The 26,053-nt window shown below is 36.1% G+C and overlaps 3 protein-coding genes across 3 annotated transcripts in view; 1 reads left to right on the forward strand and 2 right to left on the reverse strand.

Moving 5' to 3' along the window:
- Positions 1-248: 248 nt before the first annotated feature.
- LOC123548906 (zinc finger protein 583-like) lies at positions 249-9,942 on the reverse strand. The gene is made up of 2 exons (XM_045336541.2): positions 9,774-9,942; positions 249-1,902 (listed from the first exon to the last, which is right to left on the reverse strand). The coding sequence occupies exons 1-2, from the start codon at positions 9,835-9,837 to the stop codon at positions 731-733; spliced, it is 1,236 nt and encodes a 411-aa protein (XP_045192476.2). The 5' UTR covers positions 9,838-9,942; the 3' UTR covers positions 249-730.
- Positions 9,943-12,699: 2,757 nt separating this feature from the next.
- Positions 12,700-14,530, forward strand: LOC123550134 (uncharacterized). The gene is made up of 2 exons (XM_045338573.2): positions 12,700-12,955; positions 13,496-14,530. Exons 1-2 carry the CDS (start codon positions 12,783-12,785, stop codon positions 14,250-14,252), a joined length of 930 nt encoding a protein of 309 aa, XP_045194508.2. The 5' UTR covers positions 12,700-12,782; the 3' UTR covers positions 14,253-14,530.
- A 2,172-nt stretch (positions 14,531-16,702) lies between these two features.
- The window catches only part of LOC123550495 (tonsoku-like protein), a 48,604-nt gene continuing 39,253 nt past the window's right edge, over positions 16,703-26,053 (reverse strand). The window contains exon 25 of the mRNA XM_053545885.1: positions 16,703-22,300. Within this exon, the coding sequence (XP_053401860.1) occupies positions 21,949-22,300 (352 nt within the window). The 3' untranslated portion in view covers positions 16,703-21,948. The remainder of the gene's footprint in view (positions 22,301-26,053) is intronic.

The following is a 26,053-nucleotide window of genomic DNA, read 5'->3' on the forward strand; positions in this document are numbered from 1 at the left end:
ATAAATCAACAAGTATATAATATAAATAGTGTTTTACATCAAAACACTATCAAAAAAATATTCGAATCTACATCTGATACAAAAACAAAATATGCCAGCAGGAGTTGACTCCCTTAAAATTGACAGCTGCCGATGTCTTCACACATTTTGCAATGTAACAAAAAGGAACATAACGTAGTGTTAATTTTCAATGAAATATATTACCCCCCCCCCCCCACCCCAAAACAAACAAACAAAACACACACACACACACACACACACACACAAACGAGACAGAAGCTTAAGGAGAATTCCATGTTGTTGATTTCAGGTTTAAGTTCCATACAGAATTATACATATGACATGTGTAAATGATCAAAACTTGATAATCACATGTTGGCTGCATATTAGGCTTCTTTCAAATGACGTCAGCAAATGTTATAAATGCCCAAAAAATACACTTAGTATCACCTGCACTACGTTGCCATAACATATTGAAATAAAATAAACTAAATCAGATATTTTGTCCAGTTAAAATATCTAGGAATTGTGGAACATAGAATTTTACGTAGCTAGTAAACGATTCTTGTTATGACTTGTTGAAAAATGTTGGCTGAGTAATTTTCTAGTTCCTTTTCATCAATATTTCTTTAGCCTATCAATAAACGCGTAAACTATATGCAGTCGTTTTCTGAAATCCAAGGAGTTTTGTGCACGTTAAACGATGTATACCATTTGGCGCGATGAGGAATTACGAAAACACGCGGCAAACTTCTTGCATGTGTTTATGAAGGTATCGTTTCTGTGCGAACGTGCGGCCACACTTTTCACACCTGTGGTCTTTTTTTGTCACGTTGTGAATCATCATATGGGAGCGTAGATTAGATTTGTCTGCAAAACTCTTGTTACAACCTTTCTGATCACAAGAAAACGGCTTCTCCCCGGTGTGTGTGCGAAGATGACCTTTCAGAAGCCATGACCTACTGAAAACCTTGCCGCACAAGAAGCACGTGCTCTTTGCTTTCATATGAGATCTCAAGTGCGTCATATATGCAGACATTAATGTAAAACATTTTTCACACTCTCCGCATTTTATGACCTTTTGCCCATTTGCATCATCAACGAACTGAATCTTCAGTTGAGCGTCGCGTAATTTCAAAATTTTCGTCTGCGACGCCAGACCTGCGCCATCTTGAGACACCTGCAGTAAAGGGGCGTTATCAATGTCGTAAATAGTATCACTACAAATAGAGGATGAGGTATCCTCACTGTCAATATCACTATTGATATCGTCGCTTCCGGCTGTGTAATACAGTGCTTCTGCACCATCGAGTCTGGTCCGCTTTTCATACCTACCTTTTTTGTCATTGACATCATTTCTAATGGAACTATAATTATCAACTGTTTCCGATAGTCGATTATTCGCAAAATACTTCGAAAGAGGACAACTGTCACCTGTGTTAGAATCCAAACCTGCGTCTTTCCGGGTTATCAGCCATTCTTCTTTCTTTTCTAATATATCTGACACGTTTAAACTTTTGTTGTTGTTCATGTTTTCAGCCATTGTTAAGATAAAGTCATCTAAACCGGTCTCTTCTTCGTCAGTGCCATCACCATCATCGTCATCATCATAATCCTCCTCGAATTCTATTGTTTCAGAAAATGAACATATCTCTGTGTGGTAAAGTGATTCTCTGTGATTTATGCCCGGGAGCTCAAGGCCGGGAACCTTCCGACATAGGTGAAATCTTGTGACAAATGACATATAGTTCAATGATCTGTGTTTCCGGTGGTGCTTTTTCGTTCCTGCACGGTCTTCTTTTTGCGGCGCCTGAGGTGCTGAGTTCGAGCTAGGTTTTGTGTCTGAAGTTATTTTCTTTATGGATAAACCAGATCGGGTGGTCATTACATTTTTGTCGTATCCTGAAATGATAAAATAAAATTATTTTACATAATTATTTTGAAACGAGGCCTTGTTTAGCGATCCTGAACTTGGGCCGGTGCAGTTATGGGTTCAGCATAAGAAGATGAACGACCTGTCTAACATTGAATACAAATATACAATAATTTAAGCGTTTGGAAGATATGAACTGGAGTCGGGCAGACTGACGGACAACATGAAATAATATTCCCCAGTCTCCGATTAACTCAACAGTCTCCGTCTTCATTTTGATGACCTACTGCATAATATCCACTTATACCGTAACAGAAAATTTCGTCTGTTTCTTTTCACATGGTTCCAACAAATTACCAGATATAAAACCATTTTCCCATTATTTTACATAGATAAACCCTTTTACATAATGCAAAATGATAGTGTCTTTAAGGAGACGTCACGACTGAGATAGTTTAGCATTATTACAATATACAGTCGGTATTGAAATTGTGTTTCCAATACATGTGCTAATTAGATAAATCCTCAATATCTATGTGAAAATAAGGGATGTGTTTTGTATGATTGCAACACTGTGAGTTGCTCTAATTACTGACAAATGACTGAAACAATAGGAATTCGTACGAGAGATGGATAGACAAAACAACAGTGAGGTAACAATATATTCTTTTATTGTTTAAATGTATGAGTTGTAAGCTACAATAAAGAATACCCATTTTATGAAAATCAAACTGGAAGTTAGAAATAACAGAAAAAAATTAATTAGGTCATGAGTCATCATATACCTGTCAAAATTTGTCATTAGTTTTCGCGAGCTGTCAAACTTATATTTATCTCTCTATTCTGCAAATGCATTGTTTTTGAAAGTATCTTGGACGGATATTGTAATGTGCAACTTACTTTATATTCCACATTAATATTTGTGCTTGAAAGTGCTTTGTTGAGCTCACCGACGTCACATATGAATGTCTATTGTTTTAGTTTATTGTCTGTTATAAAGGTATCAGATCTCAATATTAAGATATAAGAATTGTTCCTTTCTGGTAGACAAAGGAAACTATTTGGTTGAATCATGATATAACGGTTTTTGGAAAGAACTGAATATTCTTTGGTTTTTTGTTATTCACCGGAAATTCAAAAAGTGACATCACCTTAAGACATGATCTTCTGATTTGATGTTGCAAATACGGTTAATCAATAAAATTTTAAAAGGTAAAGAAAGTCATTATTTTTCATGAACTAATTTCGGAATTTTTGCATCCATTCACCGCTACAACCACTCCTATTGACGGCCGGATAAATATATGAGCCGCGCCATGAGAAAACCAACATAGTGCGTTTGCGAACAGCATGGATCCTGACCAGCATGGATCCAGACCATCCGCGCAGTCTGGTCAGGATCCATGCTGTTCGTTTCAAAGCCTATTGTAATTAGAGAAACCGTTAGCGAACAGAATGGATTCTGACCAGACTGCGCGGATGCGCACAACGGTGGACTTAAATATGTCACAGTTTTTTGGTTTGTTTTTGTTTTGTCGAGCTCTTTTTCCTTAATTTCGTTACATTTTTGTTGCTGAAATCACCAGACAGATCGATGCTTAAAATTTAGGTAGTATTTTCATTATGAAATATTATTGTCATAGAAACTTAGATCCTACACCAGCACTAAAATTAAGGGTATTATATTTTAGCTCATTTTATCATGTGTTTGTTTGACAGAAAATATTTTTCTTGCATCAAAAATGACCTACGCTTTTCTTTTGATCTTTATTCAGCACGGGTCATGTGCTAACTACGGGTGCGTATCGGTCAAAATGATCGATACGATATTTGTATCGATACAAAATGATCGATATTCGATATATCATATGATATATTCTAACGGAATAATAACAGAGTACAAGACCATACAGTAGACTACTATACTGGTGTGCAGCTGTGTATTAATAATTAAAACAAGTGAATGAAGTATTGCCATGCAATACAAAGTCCCCTACTGGAAGGCACGTAATTTTCTCAACTGCAGTATAACATAATGAACTGATATCTGTCAATGATGTATAAACAATATTGTACTATGTATACAATATAATATAACAAAGCACTTGGATTAAAATTTGCATATATAAAAAGTAGTTGATTTCATTTTGAATTTTTTTTTGGCCGACTATACAAAAAGTTATCATAAAAGTTATTTATAGTAACAACAAAGTGAAATTAACCAAAAAAAAAAAAAAAAAAAAAAGAAAAAAGAAAAAAAAAAAAAACAAGCAAATTCGATTAATTGGTATCCCCCGCTGAAAGGGTTTGTGGTGAGGAAATCCAAAAAAAATATATCAGGCAAAAAGTTAAGGATGTTAATAAGAAGCAAATAATTTCATTAGTCAAAATCAATTTAACAGAAAACAAATGTTTAATTAGAGTACATAATAAATGTATGATACTTTGATCCTGACTACAGAATATATTTTGAATGGGATATGCTTACTGTAATAAGCTTACCTTTTCAAATTAAATGCAGTTAATTGAAATATGAGCTTGAAGTTTAACTGGAACGAAATATTGTCTTTGAGTGGTTTGGCACCAGGTGTTGCTGTTTAACATGTACATTTGAACTTAAAAGAACAGATGTCCTTAAGAGAACAGAGGTAAGATATCTTGAACATGGCTGAGGGCAAGGTTTGTGCAGTCACAACTTAACATGTTGAAGGTTTGAACATTTAAAAAAAAAAGAAAAAAAAAAAAAGGGAATGGAAATATATATATGTATATATATTTATTTTTTTAGGGGGTGGGGGTGCGGGAGAGGAAACAAAATTTCCCATGTTGATTATAAATATTAATGAAAAATTAAAAAAGAAAAAAAGGGGTAAAAGGGTGAAGTTTAGGGGGGGGGGGGGGGGGGGGGGGTGCAGAGGATGCATGATCAGTGGTGGACATGCCTGGGTGGAGGAGTGAGGTGGGGTGGTGGGCATGCCTGGGTGGAGGAGTGAGGTGGGGGAATGGTACAACTTGTATGTTGATAAATAATCATGAAAGGTTTGAAAAAAATCTAAAATAAGAAATGAAAAAAAAATTTTTTTTTTATTTTTTTTTGGTGGGGGGGGGGGGGGTTGGAGGGGGTGTGAGAGGGAGGGGGGTGGGGGGTGACCAAGGCAAGTGGGTAACCAGGTGTGGGTGCGCAACTTCACATGTTTATAATAAATGTTCACAGAAAAGAATGAAAGAAATTTAATGAAATTCTGCCAAATGGTAAGTTTGTACAAATATGTGGATTTTTAGACAATTAGAGGGCAATAATTCTGAAGTTACAAAAGAAATCCATACGAAATTGTGTGTGCACAACCACATTATAGTGCTCTAAATTCTATTAATGTTTCATAGTTCAAGGTCAAATATATCAAATGTTATGATGCAGAAATTACCATATCTACAGTACCCTATATAGATAACACTAGAAACTTTTAAGGGCCATAACTCTGGTGTTACTTGGGCAATCTGTCTGAAACTTGATGGGCCCCATAACCTCATAGTGGTGAACATGTATATGAAGTTTGTTTGAAAATAATCTAAAATAAGGAATTAATGTTTTTACCTTTTTTTTTTTGGGGGGGGGGGGGGGGGGGGGGGGGGGGGCGGGCGGGGTCGGGGGATCGGGAAGGGGAGGGGTATGATCAAGGTTAGGGGGTGACCTGTGTAGGTACACAACTTCAGATGTTTACAATAAATGGTCATGGAAACGAACGAAAGAAATTTAATGAAATTCTACCAAATGGTAAGTTTGTTATGTACAAATATGTGGATTTTTATACAATTAAAGGGCAATAGCTCTTAATTTATAAATAAATCCGAACGAAATTGTGTGTACACAACCACATTATGGTGATCTAAATTCTGTTTAAGTTTCATAGTTCTAGGTCAAATATATCAAAAGTTATGATGCAGAAATTGCTATATTTATAGTACCCTATATAGTTAACACTAGAAATTTCTAAGGGCCATAACTCTGGTGTTACTTGGGCAATCTGACTGAAACTTGACGGACCGCAAGAACTCATAGTGGTAAACATGTAATGAAGTTTTAAATAAATATTCCCAACCATTTCCTAGATATGGCTCCGGACGGACGGACGGAAAGACGGATGAAGGACGGACGGACAACGCCAAAACTATATCCCTCCGACTTTCGTCAGTGGTGAACATGTATATAAAGTTTGTTTGAAAAAAATCTAAAATAAGGAATGAATTTTTATTTTATTTTTTTTTTTTTGGGGGGGGGGGGGGGGGGGGGGGGGGGGGGGGGCGGGAGGGGTCGGGTGTGATCAAGGTAAGGGGGTGACCAGTGTGGGTACACAACTTCACATGTTTACAATAAATGGTCATGGAAAAGAATGAAAGAAATTTAATGAAATTCTACCAAATGGTAAGTTTGTTATGTACATTGTACAAATATGTGGATTTGTGTGGGCAATAACTCTTAATTTACAAATAAATCCGAACGAAATTGTGTGTACACAACCACATTATGGTGATGTAAATTCTGTTTAAGTTTCATAGTTCTAGGTCAAATATATCAAAAGTTATGATGCAAAAATTGCCATATTTAAAGTACTCTATATAGTTAACACTAGAAGCTTCTAAGGGCCATAACTCTGGTGTTACTTGGGCAATCTGACTGAAACTTGACGGGCCGCAAGAACTCATAGTGGTGAACAAGTATATGAAGTTTTAAATAAATATTCCCAACCATTTCCTAGATATGGCTCCGGACGGACAACGCCAAAACTATATCTCTCCGACTTTCGTCATCTATAAAATATAAGTCCACAAGAAACTCTTTACCAGGTAGAGATAGATCAAAATACACCTAAAATTTGGATGCACTGTGCATGTTGTACCACAGAAAAGTGGTATCAATTTTTCCCTACGGCCAGTAATAAAAAAGTTACAATACAATCTATTTATAGTAACAACAAAGGGACATAATTCTAAAAAAAAGTGTGCCTCATAGTGATGAACATTTCTGCCAAGTGACATCAAAATCCCTCCATGCATGAAGAAGAAATGCTCTGGACAAAGTCATTCTTGAATTTGACCTTTGACCTCTAAGTATGACCTTGACCTTAGACCTAGAGCCGGGGCTTTGCGCACAACATGTTGTCTCATCCAGGGAAATGTTTGTGCCAACTGATATTTAAATCCTGTTTTGCATGACAAAGTTATAGACCGAACAGGAAAAAAATCCTATTGACCTTTGATCTCAAAGTGTGCCTTGACCTTTAAGCTAGGGTTCTGGGTGTTGCGCAGGACATGTTGTCTCATCATGGGGAACATTTATGCCAAGTAATATTGTAATCCCTTGATGGATGACAAAGTTCTGGACCGGGCAAGAAAAAAACCCTATTGACCTTTGGCCTCCAATTGTGACCTTGACATTTGAGCTAGGGGTCCAGGTTTTGCGCTTGACATGTTGCCTCATCATGGGGAACATTTGTGCCAAGTAATATCAAAATCCCTTCATGGATGGCAGAGTTATGGACCAGACAGGAAAAAAACACTATTGACATTTGACCCCCAATGGTGACCTTGACCTTTGAGCAAGGGCTCCGGGATTTACGCATGACATGTTGTCTCATCATGGGGAACATCTGTGCTAAGTAATATTGAAATCCCTTAATGAATGACAGAGTTATGGACCGGACAGGAAACAGACCCTGTTCATGCCATGTTTACATCTGACTGCTAAGTGTGACCTTGACCTTTAAGCTAGGGGTCTGAAAGATGTACATGACACATCGTCTTATTATGGGGTACAATTGTGCCAATTGATATTAAAATCCCTTCATAGATGGGAGAGTTATGGACCGGACAGGAAAAAAGCCCTGTTGACCTTTGACCTCAAATTGTGAACTTGACCTTTAAACAAGGGGTGCGGGTTTTGCGCACGACACGTCGTCTTATCATGGGGAACATTTATACCAAGTAATATTAAAATCCCTTCATGGATGAAAGAGTTATGGACCGGACACGAAATTGCGGACGCACGGAATGACAGAAAAGCGCATTCCTATAGTCCCCGAAACTGGTTTTCAACCAGTAGGGGACTAATTAAGGAATGAGCCATGTAATAGTGTACCTCCTTTTGAAGAGTTTTCAATTCCTACAAAAGACCTACTTTGACTTAAATTTTTCATAGGGCATAGGTTCAAGCCCCACGGTGACCAATTCCCCCCCCCCCCCCCTTTATATTCCTTTTTTTCTAGTAAGTTTTTACTTTTTTCAAGACTTATTATTGGTTTATTGTACAAAAGTGAAAAAAAATCATTTGAGAAGTGATTTCTTGCTGTTCAAAGTGAGTGTACCTCTGAAACAGAAAGGGGCAGAGTTAGACATCTTTAATAATACTGAGTTACATGCGGTAAAAGTTCTATATTTGGCCTTTACTCTTTAGATTACATATTGTGGAAGAAATGTAGGTAGTTTTTACTTCTGCCCCAAGGCTATTTTTGAATGAAGTGAGCAAAATTTAAAACAGTCCCACAGGACTTGACCTTAATTTCTCAATGTTGGAGTTAAAATTCTGTCTCATTAAATCATTTTACTTGAGGCATCCTAGAAAAAAATGATAACCACAGTTTTATTTTGTGTTTTATAATTGTTTACCAATAGCATGATGTTTCTTGGTATAATAAATTATCTGCAAACGTTTGGACAGTGGCCATCACTTTGAAACTTTGTCTCTACTTGAGCTTAAGGAAATATCAAAAATTATACAAAATTTATAAAAAACAAAATGGCACGTTAAAAGTTGTTTAAATTTTGCATACAAGTCTCTCACTGGATTGCTGTAACATTGTTTTGAACATCTGAAATATTCACCATTAGGTGGGTCATACCTTAAAAAGGAATGTATACGTAGGTTGTTTTGTTAGACTAGTTTGTAAATAAAAAATTTGTGTGATGAATCACCCGCAACAGATGGATGCGGCGTGCATTCATTCTTGTGCGCTCTTCGCAAGTGTACCGCGAGATTTCTAGTGTTTCCGCCCTTGCTAATAACGTTTTTGTTGCATAACTTGCAGTTTACTGTCTGCACCTCCAATAGTTTCATCAAAGTAGACCAGAGTTTACATTTTTGTGGCGGCATGCTAAGTTATATTTATATGAGGTTTGGTGGTTCTAGTTTCTGCTAAAATACTTTTTTGAAATTTAAGCATTTTCTGTTTCGGACAGGCGCACGGACGGACGAAAAGCCGGACGGACAACGCTAAAAAATCTGTATCTCTCCACCTTCGGCGGGTGGGTGATAAATAAATTCAGCTATTTAATGTGTTTATGCATGCACGATAGCACGATTGCGATGGACCGAAGACACGATGGCAGTGGAACGAAGGAATGATGCAGACGGATATTACTTGGTTTAAACATATTTATTCCCAACAATATACATAATTATAAAAAATATATTAACATTACAAGTAGGCCTACAGCTGATAGAAAGGATAAGAACGAAAGACAAGTCTAATAGTTCTTCTCCTAAAATGGACAGGTAAATAATTGTTTCGATATTACTTCGAGGTGATGATGAAGTGGAGGCACGATGGTACGAAAGACCGTTATTGACATTAGTAATATGTAAGTGAAATGTCAAGTAGCCTACATTTGTTAACATAAACAGGAATAATGTAAAATACAGTTTTTCGTGGTTTATTAAAAATGGTCTTGGCATTCATCCTTTTGTTATAGCGAGTGGTGCATGTACTTTTGCAACTTGTTCATTTGTTTCCTACAAGCGGACTGTAGGCTAGCTAGCCAGAGTTCTATTAATTTAAATTTTATAACGGGCACTTGTTCAAATCTAAACCGGAAGTGGATAAATAACAATATTTTTAATATTTACCGTCCCCTCCGTTATAATTCCCTTCTCTGTAATCTCTCACAGTGTAAATAAAGCTTTTCGGCATTTCTGGAATATTATGTCAGTCTCTCTTATCTTTAAAGAAACACCATCTTTTCAAATTGTTTCAGTTCATTTTACGCTAACTGTAGCACTTGTTTTGACATTTGTATTCTCGCGGCAATCTTCGTCATAATAATATGACGTCATCAGATGCGTAGCTGTTCAACTAGGTCATGTAACATGTTCATGGTCGTATTTCTAACGAATTATGTAGACTAGATCTACGGACCAGGGAAATGTCGGGTACCACAAGTCTTACACTGGCGTAGTCTAAAAGTTAGTGGGGGTCAAGGGGCCGTCCTCCTTACTGACAAAAAAATTTCACTCTTAGTCTACTGTATAGATCTAGCAGACATCAACAACAGTAGCTCTAGAGCGGGTGTGGGTAATCCCGAACAGGGGGGTAATTCCGAACACATTTTTCCAATGACATTTTTGTATTCTTGAAAGGCACCAGTCTAATCTACGGCGTCACATACAGGATAACAAAGAATTCCATATCATATTGCAATGAATGCAAAGTTTTGTCGCACACCTTTTCAAAATAATAGACTAGAATTTATAAGACAGCTTGCATGCATGTCGTTCTTACCTGTTTTCGTATTTTGATGTAAGTAGTATGTAAGGATCTAAAAGTATTGGTTTTTACCGCTGACAATGTTTTGATGGAATTCTTACATCACAAGTGTCCCGTGGGAAGGGAGTTAACTGCATTTCTCATTAAGGAAAACGTTGAAAGATCAAAGAAGCCGTTCGGAATTAGACACACTTGTTAATTAATGTGTGGCTAATTCCAAACAATCAATGTATGAGAAACAGTTTATCCAAAATAAGTATAATTAAAGACTTAATAATATACTACATTTGAAGCAAATAACTAGAGCTAGGCTATAAATTAATAAATAAGTAGATAAATAAATATATATATATAAAAGATACAGTAACAAATAAATAAATCTACTACTTAGTAAAATGAGTTCAACTTTCTTTCATTTATATTAGCTCGTTTTAAACATGTGAAATATGATCCGTCTGTGGTAGAGGATGCGGCGACTGGTGTAGCAATAGCATGAGCTTGACAAGAGTTGCAAGCAGATTTTGGATGCCAAGACAACCCTGCACGACAAGGTCCACGTTACTGCTATGCATGTGAAAAATCCTACATGCACCAATTGTGGATGCAGATTTCACCCTAAATGTGTGGTAGATGAATTACTGGGCTATACAGACGAACTTCCGTTTGAATGCAAATACTGTTGATTTAAACACAGATTCTAAGACATTTTTAACACTGCACACTGCATCATGTATAAGGGTGTTAATACCATATTCAGTTTTCGGACATTAATCATGTAGAAAGTTGCCACAGATGTTGTGCTGTGCTTCTGCAAATTTAGGTTTAGATACAGATGCTCTGTAAATTCCAGTTATATGTTTTGTTTTATGAAGTTTCTTTGTTAAAAATGCAAGTAATACCGTAAAGAATGTCTCTGTTTATCATTGTAAACAAACAAACGTTCTGTTTTTAAGAAGTTGGAACTGTTTGGTATTAGCCCCACTGTTGTTCGGAATTACCCCCTCTGTTCGGAAATACACGTCCAATAGGTAATATCTTCAATACACTATACTGACAATATCTGTATACTTATATAGTTCGGAATTATACACACTAAATCAGCTGGAATCACTCTATAAACAAGTTGTTTTTAAATGGCAATATAAGTGGGTATTTCCGAACATTCAACATTATTGCTTAACTGTTCGGAAATACCCACACCCGCTCTACATATTTTAAGTGCACTTCTCAAAACTGGCTTTCAGAGGCGTAGCAAGGGCTTCTAGAATTGAGGCCAGGGGCTCGGATGCATGCTTCTTCGGAATAATGGTGCAATCAAAAACATATGATGCTGTTCCTATCCACACCCTCAAAGTTGTAGGGGGCGGCCCTCCGACCCCATGCTGCAACCAACGCCTATGGTCTTGTTTTACTCCTTCCAACATTTTGTGGAAACGGTGAAAACGACTATGATAAAATATGATAAAAATGTTCTTACTCTGAAAAGAAAGTGGCTCTTCGAGACGGATCCCCCAGGATTTCATTCTTTTTATGGGGAGAGTGGGCATTTCTAGGGATGGGGTGCAGAAAATGCCTCTAGCAAGTTAATATAGATCTAGGCCTACTTTTAAATGGTGCAATTTGACGCACATTTGATAGAGTTTTAATTTAATATACATTTTGTATTTGATAAAATGTCATCTTTTATAGACCTATTTGTAAATATTCCACAAAATATGCAATTTGACCAAACTGATAACATTTCAAGTTGGTCACTCCATTTCAGCAATTACAAATAGGGGCCTACTACAGATAGAAAGTAGTTTTGCGAACAAAGCGAGCCGACAATTTTAACAGAAATGAATGATGTTCACAAAGGGGCCTACCCCCCCCCCCCCCCCCCCCCCCCCCCCCCCACTAAGCGACAAGGATTATGCTTTTTGAGTTAAGATTACTAAAATATTTTGCATCAACTAGAACTACAGCTAGGCTACTCTCAAAACAGCGGAGGGACCGGTGCTAGATGGAACAAGATAATTGTTGCACATGTCAATAGAAGTCATATTTTACACGAATAGTATTTAATTAAACGCATTACCAACATTCAAAGTGTTTCTGTGGTATCTTTTTAAACGTGATGTGCATCAGTTGGGGGTAAACCAATATTTCTAATGTTCCTACATGCCCATTGTTCCAACTAGTCCCAGTCCCCCTTATATGCTACAAATCAAATTGTCCTGATACTGAAGTGGCTAGTTTAAATGCGGCGCCAGATGTACGTAAATGCGTTAAGATAACGTTCATCTGACGTCAGTTTCGTCTTATTTGTTTTGTCTCAACATAAACTGCGCAAAACCCGATTTTTCAAAGACTAAATACTAAAGATTATCAAAATGCGAGTGGTGAATAACAGTGTGAAAGACAGTCCATCGAAAAAAGCCGAGTTGGGGTTTGAAGAATTCACTAAAACAGAAATAGCTTCGTTGTTTCCTGCTACAGAACTGTTACACAAAATCCACACCGACCACGTGTATACTTCAAAAGATTACAAAGAGCTTATAGACAAGTAAGTAAGCGTACATCACTCTAATATTTACAATTTCGGGACACCTGCATTTTACCGGTACGCACATTCAATAAATACTCCACATTTATTCTTATGGGGGCTACCGCCCCACACCCCGATTTTTCTTTTTTCTTTAATGATTTTTGTTACAATTTATTTAAATTATTGTATCGAGCACACCCTGCCTTTTACAATCCTAGCAAGAAGTGCTTACCAGTAAAGTGCATTCTAGCCACAATTTCTTTACGATAAACACCTCCAAATCGGGTAGTTTGTTGTTTAGACTTTTGACCTTGACGATATCTGAAGTCTCTAAATACAAGTCTCTTTGTTAATTTTTGGCTAGATCTTTACATATTGAGCTCCGAATTTGGCTATCCCTGGCCTAGGTAATTTCGGCATTTTAAACTTTTACTTCCAGTGATGTTTACACACTAAATTTTACTATGAAAACTTAATGATTTTTTTTCGTATTCATTGATCTTTTTTTTTAAATATCACTTTAATGATATTGTAAAAGTCGTACTGTTTATATTTTAGCTCGCAAGAACTAGATGTCTCTTCAGACGACAACTCCCACCTTGAAGATGACATACTTTCACTGAACGCTGATTCCATACAGCAAGTATTTCAGCGAATGATAAACATGACTTCTTTAGATATAATGACCGACCAATCGAAAGACGAAAACCAAGATACAAAGAGAGATTCTAACGATGAACAATCTAAAACTAAAACATCGATTATCAGGAAAGTGAAATTCGTTGATGAATTGCCTGGACCGTCTGGAACGTCCTTGACTTCGACGCCACATGCAGACAACAAAACAGAAAATCGAGATTCTGTAAAGAAAAGTGGCAGGGTGGTCACGAGAGCTTACAAAAAGGGGTCATATACCCACAGGACTGCGGCATCTAATGTTTTTAAAGATGACAAACTTAACAACGAAAGTACTCCTAGCCCGAGAACTTGCCTTAGGAAACAAGCAAACAGAGGCAGAGAAAAACGCAAAACTAAAACTGAAGAAGCTACGATTTGCAAATCAGTGAGCGGAAACGAATGGAGAACAGCAAACCGATGTGCTGAGATAGAAAGGGAAATGAATACTTTGATACAGTATACCGCGGAGTTACTCGTGCGCCGCTGGGGAGAGTATTTATCAATGACAATGGAACAGATTTCGTCGTTCGAGATTGAGAATGCGAAACAGCACAAAATGGCTGAGGAAGTTGTAGATATGTTAGAAGACAAAGGCAGATATGTATGGCAGTTAATTGAAGAACTTCAATTCTTTTGATTAAGAAAAGTTGATAGAGAACCGGTACGGGTTCTGTTGAAGAACTGTCTAGAGAACTGGAAACGGTTCTGCAGAACTACCGATTCTCTAAACACTACGTCATGATATTTATCGCAACCAGTAGAATATAGATCCTTAATTAAGGCACGATGTCATTTTCAAGCCGAGTTTATTAAATCAACTAACGTTTTTCAATTTACAACTTACTAAACTAATTTCAGTATTTATTATGCTATTTCTGATAATTTCATCAAAGTAAAGGGTTAGTTCAAGGTTTATTTGGATTTTTCTTGTTGAAACAAAAGTCTATATATGGCGTTGCAATAATTATGCATGAAACAGTTTGTTTGAATAACATGGATTTTCTTTATAAAAAAGTTAATGATGTTTTAAGAATCACACAAAACGATCGGTTTTTCTTACGTTTTGGTATTTGAAATTGTACATAGTTTTAAGTGTGCGTTCATAAGTAATTAATATACAATGTATTATACATTCCCATTACGGAAGTATTACTGCAGTCACCACTTTTAACAGCGCGATAGAAAATCAAATTTCAGTGTATCATTGCTATTGTGATTTTGGCAAGTATATTTTTTCAGTTGACAACTACTTTACCTTAGTAATTAGACAATAATCCTACTGTTGAACATTACGAAGATATCTATTTTCAAAGTTCCTTCAAAACAGAATTTCACCTGGTTACCTTATGATAATGCCTTAAGGCAGTGGACTGGTATTTTACATATACGATTTCACCGTTCTCTGGTTACAAAAAAAAAATGTGCTATTTCAGAAAGATGCCGAAATAACCTGACCTACGAGGATACTTAATTTCACGTAAATTGCCTCTTTAATTTCTCCCTCACTTCGTCCGTCCGAAAATAAAAGTAATTCTTTCCTATACTCCATAGCCAATACCATTTGGAACAAACAAAACGGTTTATTACTGCCTGTCACACGGGCTCACTATTCACTGCCCCATTTTTTTTTTACAAAGAGCTTGCTACAAAAAATTACTAAATTCTCCAAACATTTTCAAATACATTTCTGTTTGAAATATTGTTGCGTTGTTCACTCAATAAAACTGGTATCATAACAGGTGTGTACTAGATACTTTTAAATATCAAGTTTTGAGACGACTTCATTCGTACCTGTAAATTTTCAACCATTAGTCGACTTCGCTGATAAGTCGAGGGTTATATTAAAACGTGAGAAAGCTGGCATATTACCCGAACTCTGCTTAAAGTCTCAGATGCAGTTCCTAAATATTTCTTGTATTACTAGCGTATTTTTTTTTGCTCTTGTTCGACTCAAAAAGTTAATAAGTGCCAATAAATACAAGAATGACATATTAATATATATGTGTCTAATGTAAGGAATATGTGGCAAAATATAGCTTTAAAAAAAAAAGCATTTTACCTTTCATATAATTTATTCATTGTTATTTTAAATAATAAGGTGCAATTGAATATAACAAATGTCAGAGCTTAAATCACATATCTATGACATTAAAGGTGATTAATCAGATTTTGATTAAGCAACAATTTGTTGGTTTACACTTATCTGTGTTCACTCAGCACCTAATACAAATTGGGTTTATACAGGTGGTGCTTTTAAAATTTGATTTTCTTATTCAAGTTGCTCAACCAAAACAGAATAATTCTATCTAAAGTATAAAGGTGTAGGTAGGATTTATATAGGCAGATGACCCCCAATTTTTGAAAAATAAAACGATCGATGACAGTGTTAGATAAACTTACTTTGGCTAAGGAACAATATAAATTACATGATCTATTGTATTTTAGTGATTAAACCTTGCATTAACAGCTATGTATTTAGCTAAATTCAATAGAAATGTAGGAGTGCAAAATATTTATTATCTCCCTTTGGCTACTTTGATTGCCTTACAAAAACAAATTGGAAAAACAATAAATGAATTCAGAAGCTAGACACAATTTAAACACTTGCATTTTCCTTCAGATTGTTGAAATGTCCCAACATCTATCAAATGTAAAACTAGAAATTATACTGACAGAAAAGAAATACTCAGCTTCCTAAATAATTTCATATTCAAGGAGGATAATTACAAAAGTCTTTTTGCTTCTTAATCTTCAAACCCTATGTAATGAGTCTTTTTGCTTCTTAATCTTCAAACCCTATGTAATGAGTCTTTTTACTTCTTAATCTTCAAACCCTATGTAATGAGTCTTTTTACTTCTTAATCTTCAAATCCTATGTAATGAGTCTTTTTGCTTCTTAATCTTTAAACCCTATGTAATGAGTCTTTTTGCTTCTTAATCTTCAAATCCTATGTAATGAGTCTTTTTGCTTCTTAATCTTCAAATCCTAAGTAATGAGTCTTTTTGCTTCTTAATCTTCTAACCTTATGTAATGAGTCTTTTTGCTTCTTAATTAATTGTCAGAGAAAACCCAAGAATAGGAAAAAATGTCATGATACCTTTAATGTAAATGTAAAATCAAAAGAAAGATAATGCAATGCATTAATTCATAACTTTCATGAATATAATTTCTAATTTGGTAACAGAATGGGAGTTACATTTCTGACATGAGGACCATGATGGTCCTGAATCGCTCACCTGTCCCCACATGAACTGAGTATGACGTCGTTTATTCTGGCCAATTTTCATGAAGATCCATTGAAAAATATGGCCTCTAGAAAGGTCACAAGGTATTTCTATTATTTGACACAATGACCTAGTTTTTGAAGGCATATGACCCAGTTTTGTACTTGACCTAGATATCATCAAGGTGAACATTCTCACAAATTTTCATGAAGATCTCATGAAAAATATGGCCTCCAGAGAGGTCACAAGGTTTTTCTATTTTTAGACCTACTGACCTACTTTTTGACTGCACGTGACCCAGTTTTGAACTTGACCTAGATATCATCAAAGTGAACATTCTCACAAAAGGTTTATCTATGTTTAGACCTAGTGACCTAGTTTTTGAACGCAGCTGACCCGGTTTCAAACTTGACCTAGATATCATCAAGATGAACATTCAGACCAACTTTCATACAGATCCCATGAAAAATATGGCCTCTAGAATGGTCACAAGGTTTTTCTATTATTTGACCTACTGACCTAGTTTTTGACCACATGTGACCCAGTTTTGAACTTGACCTAGATATCATCAAGGTGAACATTCTGATCAATTTTCATGCAGATCCCATGAAAAATATGGCCTCTACAGAGGTCACAAGGCTTTTCTATTATTTGACCTAGTTACCTAGTTTTTGACAACACGTGACCCAGTTTTGAACTTGACCTAGATATCATCAAGATGAACATTCTGACCAATTTTCATGCAGATCCCATGAAAAATATGATCTCTAGATAGGTCACAAGGTTTTTCTATTATTTGACCTAATGACCTAGTTTTGGACCGCACGTGACCCAGTTTCAAACTTAATCTAGATATCATCAAGTTGAACATTATGACATGCAGATCCTATGAAAAATATGGCCTCTAGAGAGGTCACAAGGTTTTTTCATTATTTGACCTACTGACCTACTTTTTGATGACATGTGACCCACTTTCGAACTTGACCTAAATATCACCAAGGTGAACATTCTGACCAATTTTCATGAAGATCCATTCACAAGTATGGCCTCTAGAGAGGTCACAAGGTTTTTCTATTTTTAGACCTACTGACCTAGTTTTTGACCGCATGTGACCCAGCTTCGAACCTGACCTAGATATCATCAAGATGAACATTCAGACCAACTTTCATACAGATCCCATGAAAATTATGGCCTTTAGAGAGGTCACAAGGTTTTTCTATTATTTGACCTACTGACCTAGTTTTTGATGGCACGTGACCCAGTTTCAAACTTGACCTAAAAATATCATCAAGGTGAACATTCTGACCAATTTTCATGAAGATCTTGTGAAATATATGGCCTCTAGAGATGTCACAAGGTTTTTCTATTTTTAGACCTACTGACCTAGTTTTTGACCGCACGTGACCCAGTTTCGAATTTGACCTAGATATCATCAAGGTGAACATTCTGACCAATTTTCATAAAGATCCCATGAAAAATGTGACCTCTAGAGTGGTCACAAGCAAAAGTTTACGCACGCACGCACGCCCGGACGACGCGTGATCACAAAAGCTCACCTTGTCACTTTGTGACCGGTGAGCTAAAAACCACAAGCAACTTTAATATATAAATGTTACTTTTTACTGTGAAGCAATGTCAATCTTGAAGTTAACACAGTATGCTGTAACAGTATTTTTACAATTGATATTATTTACAATTTCATGCAAAACTGAAAGAAGAACAACTATCATGATAAATCATAATTCATTTTATGTTTTCCAAAGAAATACTGGTATATAACAGCAAAATTAGATTGGTTTTTCGCTGTTTCAAAGAGCTGAACATATAATTTTTATTTTACACTGATATGTAACTATACTTGAATGTGACAGAAGACAAATTTCAAATAATCGGGAATTGTTTCAAAAACATAATTTCTGCAAAGATATAAATGTATATACCTACACAAACCATAAAGATACATGTTCTATTACATTAAACTGTAAACGGAATCTAAAGAGAAAAAACAGAAATTAAGTTGGGTCCTTATGACATTGACCTTTCAGCCGCTGACATTCAAAATAATAGGGATCTTCATGTACTATTACTAGGTAATCCTGTGAAGATGTAAGCAGTAGCTAGCATACTTACTTTGATTTAAAATTTGGAAATAGAAAATGCTGACAGACACAAGACACCATTCCATTTATCATATGTCTTTTTAAAATGACTGTATAAAAGTGATATGTACAATCTGGTATATTGCAACAAAATTTAGTAAAATGTCTTTTACTAAATCCTTTAACTAGCATATCTAGTTGCCTAGTACCATTATGCCTTCTTAACGGGTTTTCAGTAACTAAATGGTGGTCAGTTAAACTAACCACTGATCCCAGACTTTGTACCATTACTGACCAGTTCTCCATAAGTCATGGCAACTTCCCCATAAACAAGAGCTGTCACAGGAGACAGCGCACTCGACTATTTCGATGCTGGATAGTGAAACTGGGCACATCTGAGGAAACTAGAGCTGTCACTGGAGTGTTTAATGACTCCAATTGTGGATGAAGATATTGCACAATAGCCTGAGTCTATGTTAAAAATATCAACTTAAAGTAATAAGAGAGGTAAAGATAAAATGTATCAAAACACTATATAAGTATATCCTAAGCAAAAAGGGGCATAATTCATTAAATATTGGTGCCAAAATTCTAAGTAACAAGAGGACCATGATGGTCCTGAATCGCTCACCTGTTCCCACATGACCCAGTTTTGAACTGAGTATGACGTTGTTTTTTCTATTATTTGACACAGTGACCTAGTTTTTGAGCTCATGTGACCCAGTTTTGAACCTGACCTAGATATCATCAAGATAAAAATTCTGACCAATTTTCATGAAGATCCATTGAAAAATATGGCCTCTAGAGAGGTCACAAGGTTTTTTTATTATTTGATCTACTGATCTAGTTATTGACCGCACGTGACCCAGTTTCGAACTTGACCTAGATATCATCAAGGTGAACATTCTGACCAATTTTATGAAGATCCATTTGAAAGTATGGCCTCTAGAGAGGTCGCAAGGATTTTCTATTTTTAGACCTACTGACCTAGTTTTTGACCGCAGTTGACCCAGTTTCAAACTTGAACTAGATATCATCAATTTAAACTATCAGACCAACTTTCATACAGATCCCATGAAAAATATGGCCTCTAGAGAGGTCACAAGGTTTTTTTATTATTTGACCTACTGACCTAGTTATTAACTGCATGTGACCCAGTTTCGAACATGACCTAGATATCATCAAGGTGAACATTCTGAACAATTTTCATGAAGATCCATTTGAAAGTATGGCCTCTAGAGAGGTCACTAGGTTTTTCTATTTTTAGACCTACTTACCTAGATTTTGACCACAGTTGACCCAGTTTCGAACCTGACCTAGATATCATCAAGATGAACATTCAGACCAATATTCATACAGATCCCATGAAAAATACAGCCTCTAGAGAGGTCACAAGGTTAATTTTATTATTTGACCTACTGACCTAGTTATTGACTGCACATGTCCCAGTTTCGAACCTGATCTAGATATCATCAAGGTGAACATAGACCAATTTTCATGAAGATCCATTCAAAAGTATGGCCTCTAGAGAGGTCACAAGGTTTTTCTATTTTTAGACCTACTGACCTAGTTTTTGACCGCACGTGACCCAGTTTCAAACTTGACCTAGATATCATCAAGGTGAACATCCAGACCAACTTTCATACAGATATCATGAAAAATATGACCTCTAGAGAGGTCACAAGGTTTTTCTATTATTTGACCTACTGACCTAGTTTTTGACGGCACATGACCCAGTTTCGAACTTGACCTAGATATCATCAAGTTGAACATTCTGACCAATTTTCATGAAGATCTTGTGAAAAATGTGGCCTCTAGAGAGGTCCCATTTTTTTTCTATTTTTACACCTACTGACCTAGTTTTTGACGGCACGTGATCCAGTTTCGAACTTGACCTAGATATCATCAAGGTGAACATTCTAACCAATTGTCATAAAGACCCCATGAAAAATGTGACCTCTAGAGTGGTCACAAGCAAAAGTTTACGGACGGAGGGACGCACAGACGACGGATGCTGCGCGATCACAAAAGCTCACCTTGTCACTTTGTGACAGGTGAGCTAAAAAGGGGGAATAATTAATGAAAAATTGGTGCCAGGGTTATGCGCCTTGCGTCATGGTGTGAGTGATGATGTTGAAATCAAATCCATTCAGTAATAACAGAGACAGAGTGAAAGTGCATCAAAACTTTAACCTAAAATTCTAAGTAAAAAGGGGAAATAATTCATGAAAAATTGGTCCCAGAGTTATGCACCTTGTGTCATATGATAAGGGTAATGATGTTGAACAATTGTTTAAGTTTGAATCAGATCCATTCAGTAATAACAGAGATAGAGTGAAAGTGCATAAAACTTTAACCTGAAATTCTAAGTAAAAAGGGGAATAATTCATGAAAAATTGTGCCAGAGTTATGCATCTTGTGTCATATGAGGTGGGTGATGATGCTGAACAACTATTTTTAATCTGAATCAAATCGATTCAGTAATAACAGAGGTAGAGTGAAAGTGCACCAAAACTTTAACCTGAAATTCTAAGTAAAAAGGGGGAATAATTCATGAAAAAATGGTGCCAGAGTTATGCACCTTGTGCCATATGATGTGGGTGATGATGCTAAACAACTATTTTAAGTTTGAATCAAATCCATTCAGTAATAACAGAGATAGAGTGACAGTGCATCAAAACTTTAACCTGAAATTAACCTGTGGATGATGATGAGGAAGTTTGAATCAAATCCATCAAGTAATTACAGAGATAAGTTGAAAAAAGAGAAAGTGCACCAAAACTTTAACCAAGGTGGGGACGCGGAAAGACGCCGACGCCGGGGCGAGTAGGATAGCTCTCCTTATACTTCGTATAGTCGAGCTAAAAATCAGAGATGGGGGATAAATGACTTTAAGACATAATGTCAATCATCCGGCAGAACATTCGTCTCACTCAGAAACCACCTCGAGATCTCTTGACTGGTTGTGTTGCGCTTTGCCTACTGAGCCAACAGGAAGGACTTCCACTATCATCTATCAGACACTGACAATTTAACGCGATATTCATTGCAGGTTACTGTCCCGAACTCCTCAAATCTGTCTTTCCAAACCTGAGTCAAACTTTCAATGTCAAGTTTCTCCAGTTTAAAGCAGGTAAATTCCAGCAGTCTTATCGGTACACTGGCAGATAGTTTCTCTGTCAATGCATCCAGAAATTCTACAGATAATGGTGACTGAATGCCACAGTCATTGGCTACAATCTCTTCCAGATTGGAGGTGTCACAAGCCGATGACTGGAAAAGTTGCTGTAAAATGTGATTGGCCAATTTTGGGTTCTCAGATAAGTCCAGTTTCTGTAAATGCTTGGTAACAGCTGGTAACCTGCAATATACCCAAGCCAAAACAAACCATAAATATCACTGCCTTAATTAAACATGAATGCTTAGCTTAAAATTTCAAAAAATCTCTTTTTGTCAACTTTTAATAGAATCTACAGTATAGTAACAAAAAACAAAGTCCCATAACTATGCAGAATATTTATCTAAAAGAATGTAACATGCACCATGCACAACTAGGGTTGGTACTGATCACTTGTGTGAAGTTTCATTAAATTGTGTGTAAGGGTTTGGTAGATCAGGCACGCACAAGATTGCATATGCAGACTGTATGTACATAGTATGTTAACAAGAAACAAAGTCCCATAACTCTGCAATTTTTGTGGCTGAAAGAACCTAACATGCCCCATGCACAACTACTGTTGTTACTGATCACTTGTGTGAAGTTTCATTAAATTGTGTCAAGTGGATGAAGAGAGAAGGTGCGTACAAGATTGTGTCTATGTATACAGTATAGTAACAAAAAAACAAAGTCCCATAACTCTGCAAATTTTTTTTCTGAAAAAACCTAACATGCCCCATGCACAACTACTGTTGTTACTGATCACTTGTGTGAAGTTCATTAAATTGTGTCAAGGGGATGAGGAGAGATGGTGCGCACAAGATTGTGTCTATGTATATAGTATAGTAACAAAAAAACAAAGTCCCATAACTCTGCCAATTTTTTTTCTAAAAGAACCTAACATGCCCCATGCACAACTACTGTTGGTACTGATCACTTGTGTGAAGTTTCATTAAATTGTGTCAAGGGGATGAGGAGAGATGGTGCGCACAAGATTCTGTCTATGTATATAGTATAGTAACAAAAAAACAAAGTTCCATAACTCTGCCAATTTTTTTTCTAAAAGAACCTAACATGCCCCATGCACAACTACTGTTGTTACTGATCACTTGTGTGAAGTTTCATTAAATTGTGTCAAAGGGATGAGGAGAGATGGTGCGCACAAGATTGTGTCTATGTATATAGTATAGTAACAAAAAAACAAAGTCCCATAACTCTGCAAATTTTTTTTCTAAAAGAACCTAACATGCCCCATGCACAACTACTGTTGGTACTGATCATTTGTGTGAAGTTTCATTAAATTCTGTCAAGGGGATAAGGAGAGATGGTGCGCACAAGATTGCGTCTACGGACAGACGACCAGACGGACAGACAGACAGACAGACAGACAGACAGACAGACAGACAACCTGAAACCAGTATACCCCCCCTTACAACTTTGTTGTCGGGGGGTACAATAAAAGTCCCAATTTTGAGCAGTCGACCAAATAAATAAAAATAAAACGTCCAAAAGGATACAATTTTTTTATTTTTTGTAAACCACAGAAAACAAGCTTGCAAGTTTAAATTGCATACACGCTCATTAATGAACTATTCTGAACTGGTTTATATCTCATCATCTCAGTATACTGTTGTTTTCTACCACTATTTGTGTTTTTGTATGCATCTATTTTGTAGTAAAAATAGACATATGGAAACATTTTTCATAATAAAATATACATATACCACAGTTGACATTGTCATATCATAAGAATACTGCATAATGTTTATTATATAAACATGAATAAAAACTGCTATTAAAATGGGGATATACAATGACTACTTTAGGTCTGCATCCTGCATACATGCATATTACTTCGCTGGAGATGCAGTCTTAAAAGACAGGCACTGTCATACTAGAAATGAAAAGCTATGAACTGATAAATATTATGCACACTGACTTTAAAATTAAATTGCTTTGGTAAAGTTTCAGTGGCTTGAATATTGTTTTATATTTTACCGACTATCAGTGCCACCTATATTGTACGACAAGCCAAAACAATCTGAATTTTGATTCTGTTAAAATGTGTACAAAATAACAACCACTCGACTGATGTTCAAACAACATTATCTGAGATTTATAAGACTCTTCACTGGAATACAGGCTGACTCGGACCATGGCTGATTCGGCCCAAATTCACTTGACTTATTTGGCCCAAATTGTTCCTGACACTAATATCATGAGTAAAAATAACATTTGTGAGTATTAAGTTTAATTTCTGATGCAAAGAATTATTACAATGCTTATTTAAATGCATAACTGATGCATTTTAGCTTGTCAAAACGTCTTACCTGCTTGTACGGTGTATATTTTATCATATAAATGTCCTTACTTCAAGTTAAATCCCTATAATCAAGACTATTTCCTGAACATTGCTGAAAAATTCAAAATATATCCTGGTCCTTATTGACTCTTAAATCAAAGCTTGTGGTCCAAATCAGCCAAAATATATGGTTATTTTGTACTTTTGTTCAAAGAATTTGGTCCGAATCAGCCAAAATATTTGGTCCGAATAAGCCTGGGCCGAATCAGCCATGGTCTGAATCAGCCAGTTTCCCTTCACTGAGATGGGACTTGGAATTATTAAGTTATGAGTCCGAAAAAAACATTTATTACTTGATATGTCATTATGTGTTCCTCAGTGTCAAAAGCACATGTGGCATATAGTGTCTGAATGTTCATCCCATACTTACTTTCAAAAGGTCTTCTTACAGATTTTATCGATATACTTAAGTGAACATGAGAATATTGCTGGGAGTTTCATGTCTGATAATTATCTTTTGAGTTACAGTAGCTGGCTAGAACTTTAGTCAAACTAATTTTACGCAGTTCTAGGAAATATTGAGAGAATCTTTTTCATATGGCCATTAGTTCCACTCAGACTGTCCAATTATTTTGACTAGTTTGAATCTTTTATTACATTTATCATTGTCAAGCAATTGCAGGTACATGTGTCATTTTACATTGAAATTGCACTTTATATAGAACAGAACTACTGAAAATTGTGACATTAGTTATTTTTTTTCTTCTCTACCCCTCAAGACTTCAAAGTAAAAACAAGAGCACCGCCTTGCGGGTGCTGACGCTCATCTGATTTTTTTTGTATAATACTATTAATAGAAATATTGTCCTACCCATGATTTTCTAAGTCTAAAAAGGGCCATCACTCTTGCAAAAAGCAGGACAGAGTTATGTTTCTTGATGTACAGTGTCCACTTATGATGGTGAAAAACTGTTGCAAGTTTTAAAGCAATAGCTTTGATAGTTTATGAGAAAAGTTGACTTAAACATAATATTCAACCAAGAAAATGATTTTTCTAAGTCCAAAAGGGGCAATAATTATTGCAAAAAGCAGGATGGAGTTATGTCGCTTGTTGTACAGGGTCAGCTTATGATGGTGAACAAGAGTTGCAAGTTTTAAAGCAATAGCTTTGATAGTTTAAGAGAAAAAGTTGACCTAAACATAAAACTTAACCAAGAAATCTGATATTATCTAAGTCCAAAAGGGGCCATAAATCTTGCAAAAAGCAGGATGGAGTTATGTTTCTTGCTGTACAGGGTCAGCTTATGATGGTGAACAAGTGTTGCAAGTTTTAAAGGAATAGCTTTGATAGTTTAGGATAAAAGCTGACCTAAACATAAAACTTAACCAAGAAAACTGATTTTCTAAGTCCAAAAGGGGCAATAATTCTTGCAAAAAGCAAGATGGAGTTATGTTTCTTGATGTACAGGGTCTGCTTATGATGGTGAACAAGTATTCCAAGTTTCAAAGCAAAAGCTTTGATAGTTTAGGAGAAAAGTTGACCTAAACATAAAACTTAACCAAGAAATCTGATATTTTCAAAGTACAAATGGGGCCATAAATCTTGCAAAAAGCAAGATGGAGTTATGTTTCTTGCTATACAGGGTCAGCTTATG

Source organism: Mercenaria mercenaria, chromosome 6, assembly GCF_021730395.1.
Source record: "Mercenaria mercenaria strain notata chromosome 6, MADL_Memer_1, whole genome shotgun sequence".
NCBI lineage: Eukaryota > Metazoa > Mollusca > Bivalvia > Venerida > Veneridae > Mercenaria > Mercenaria mercenaria.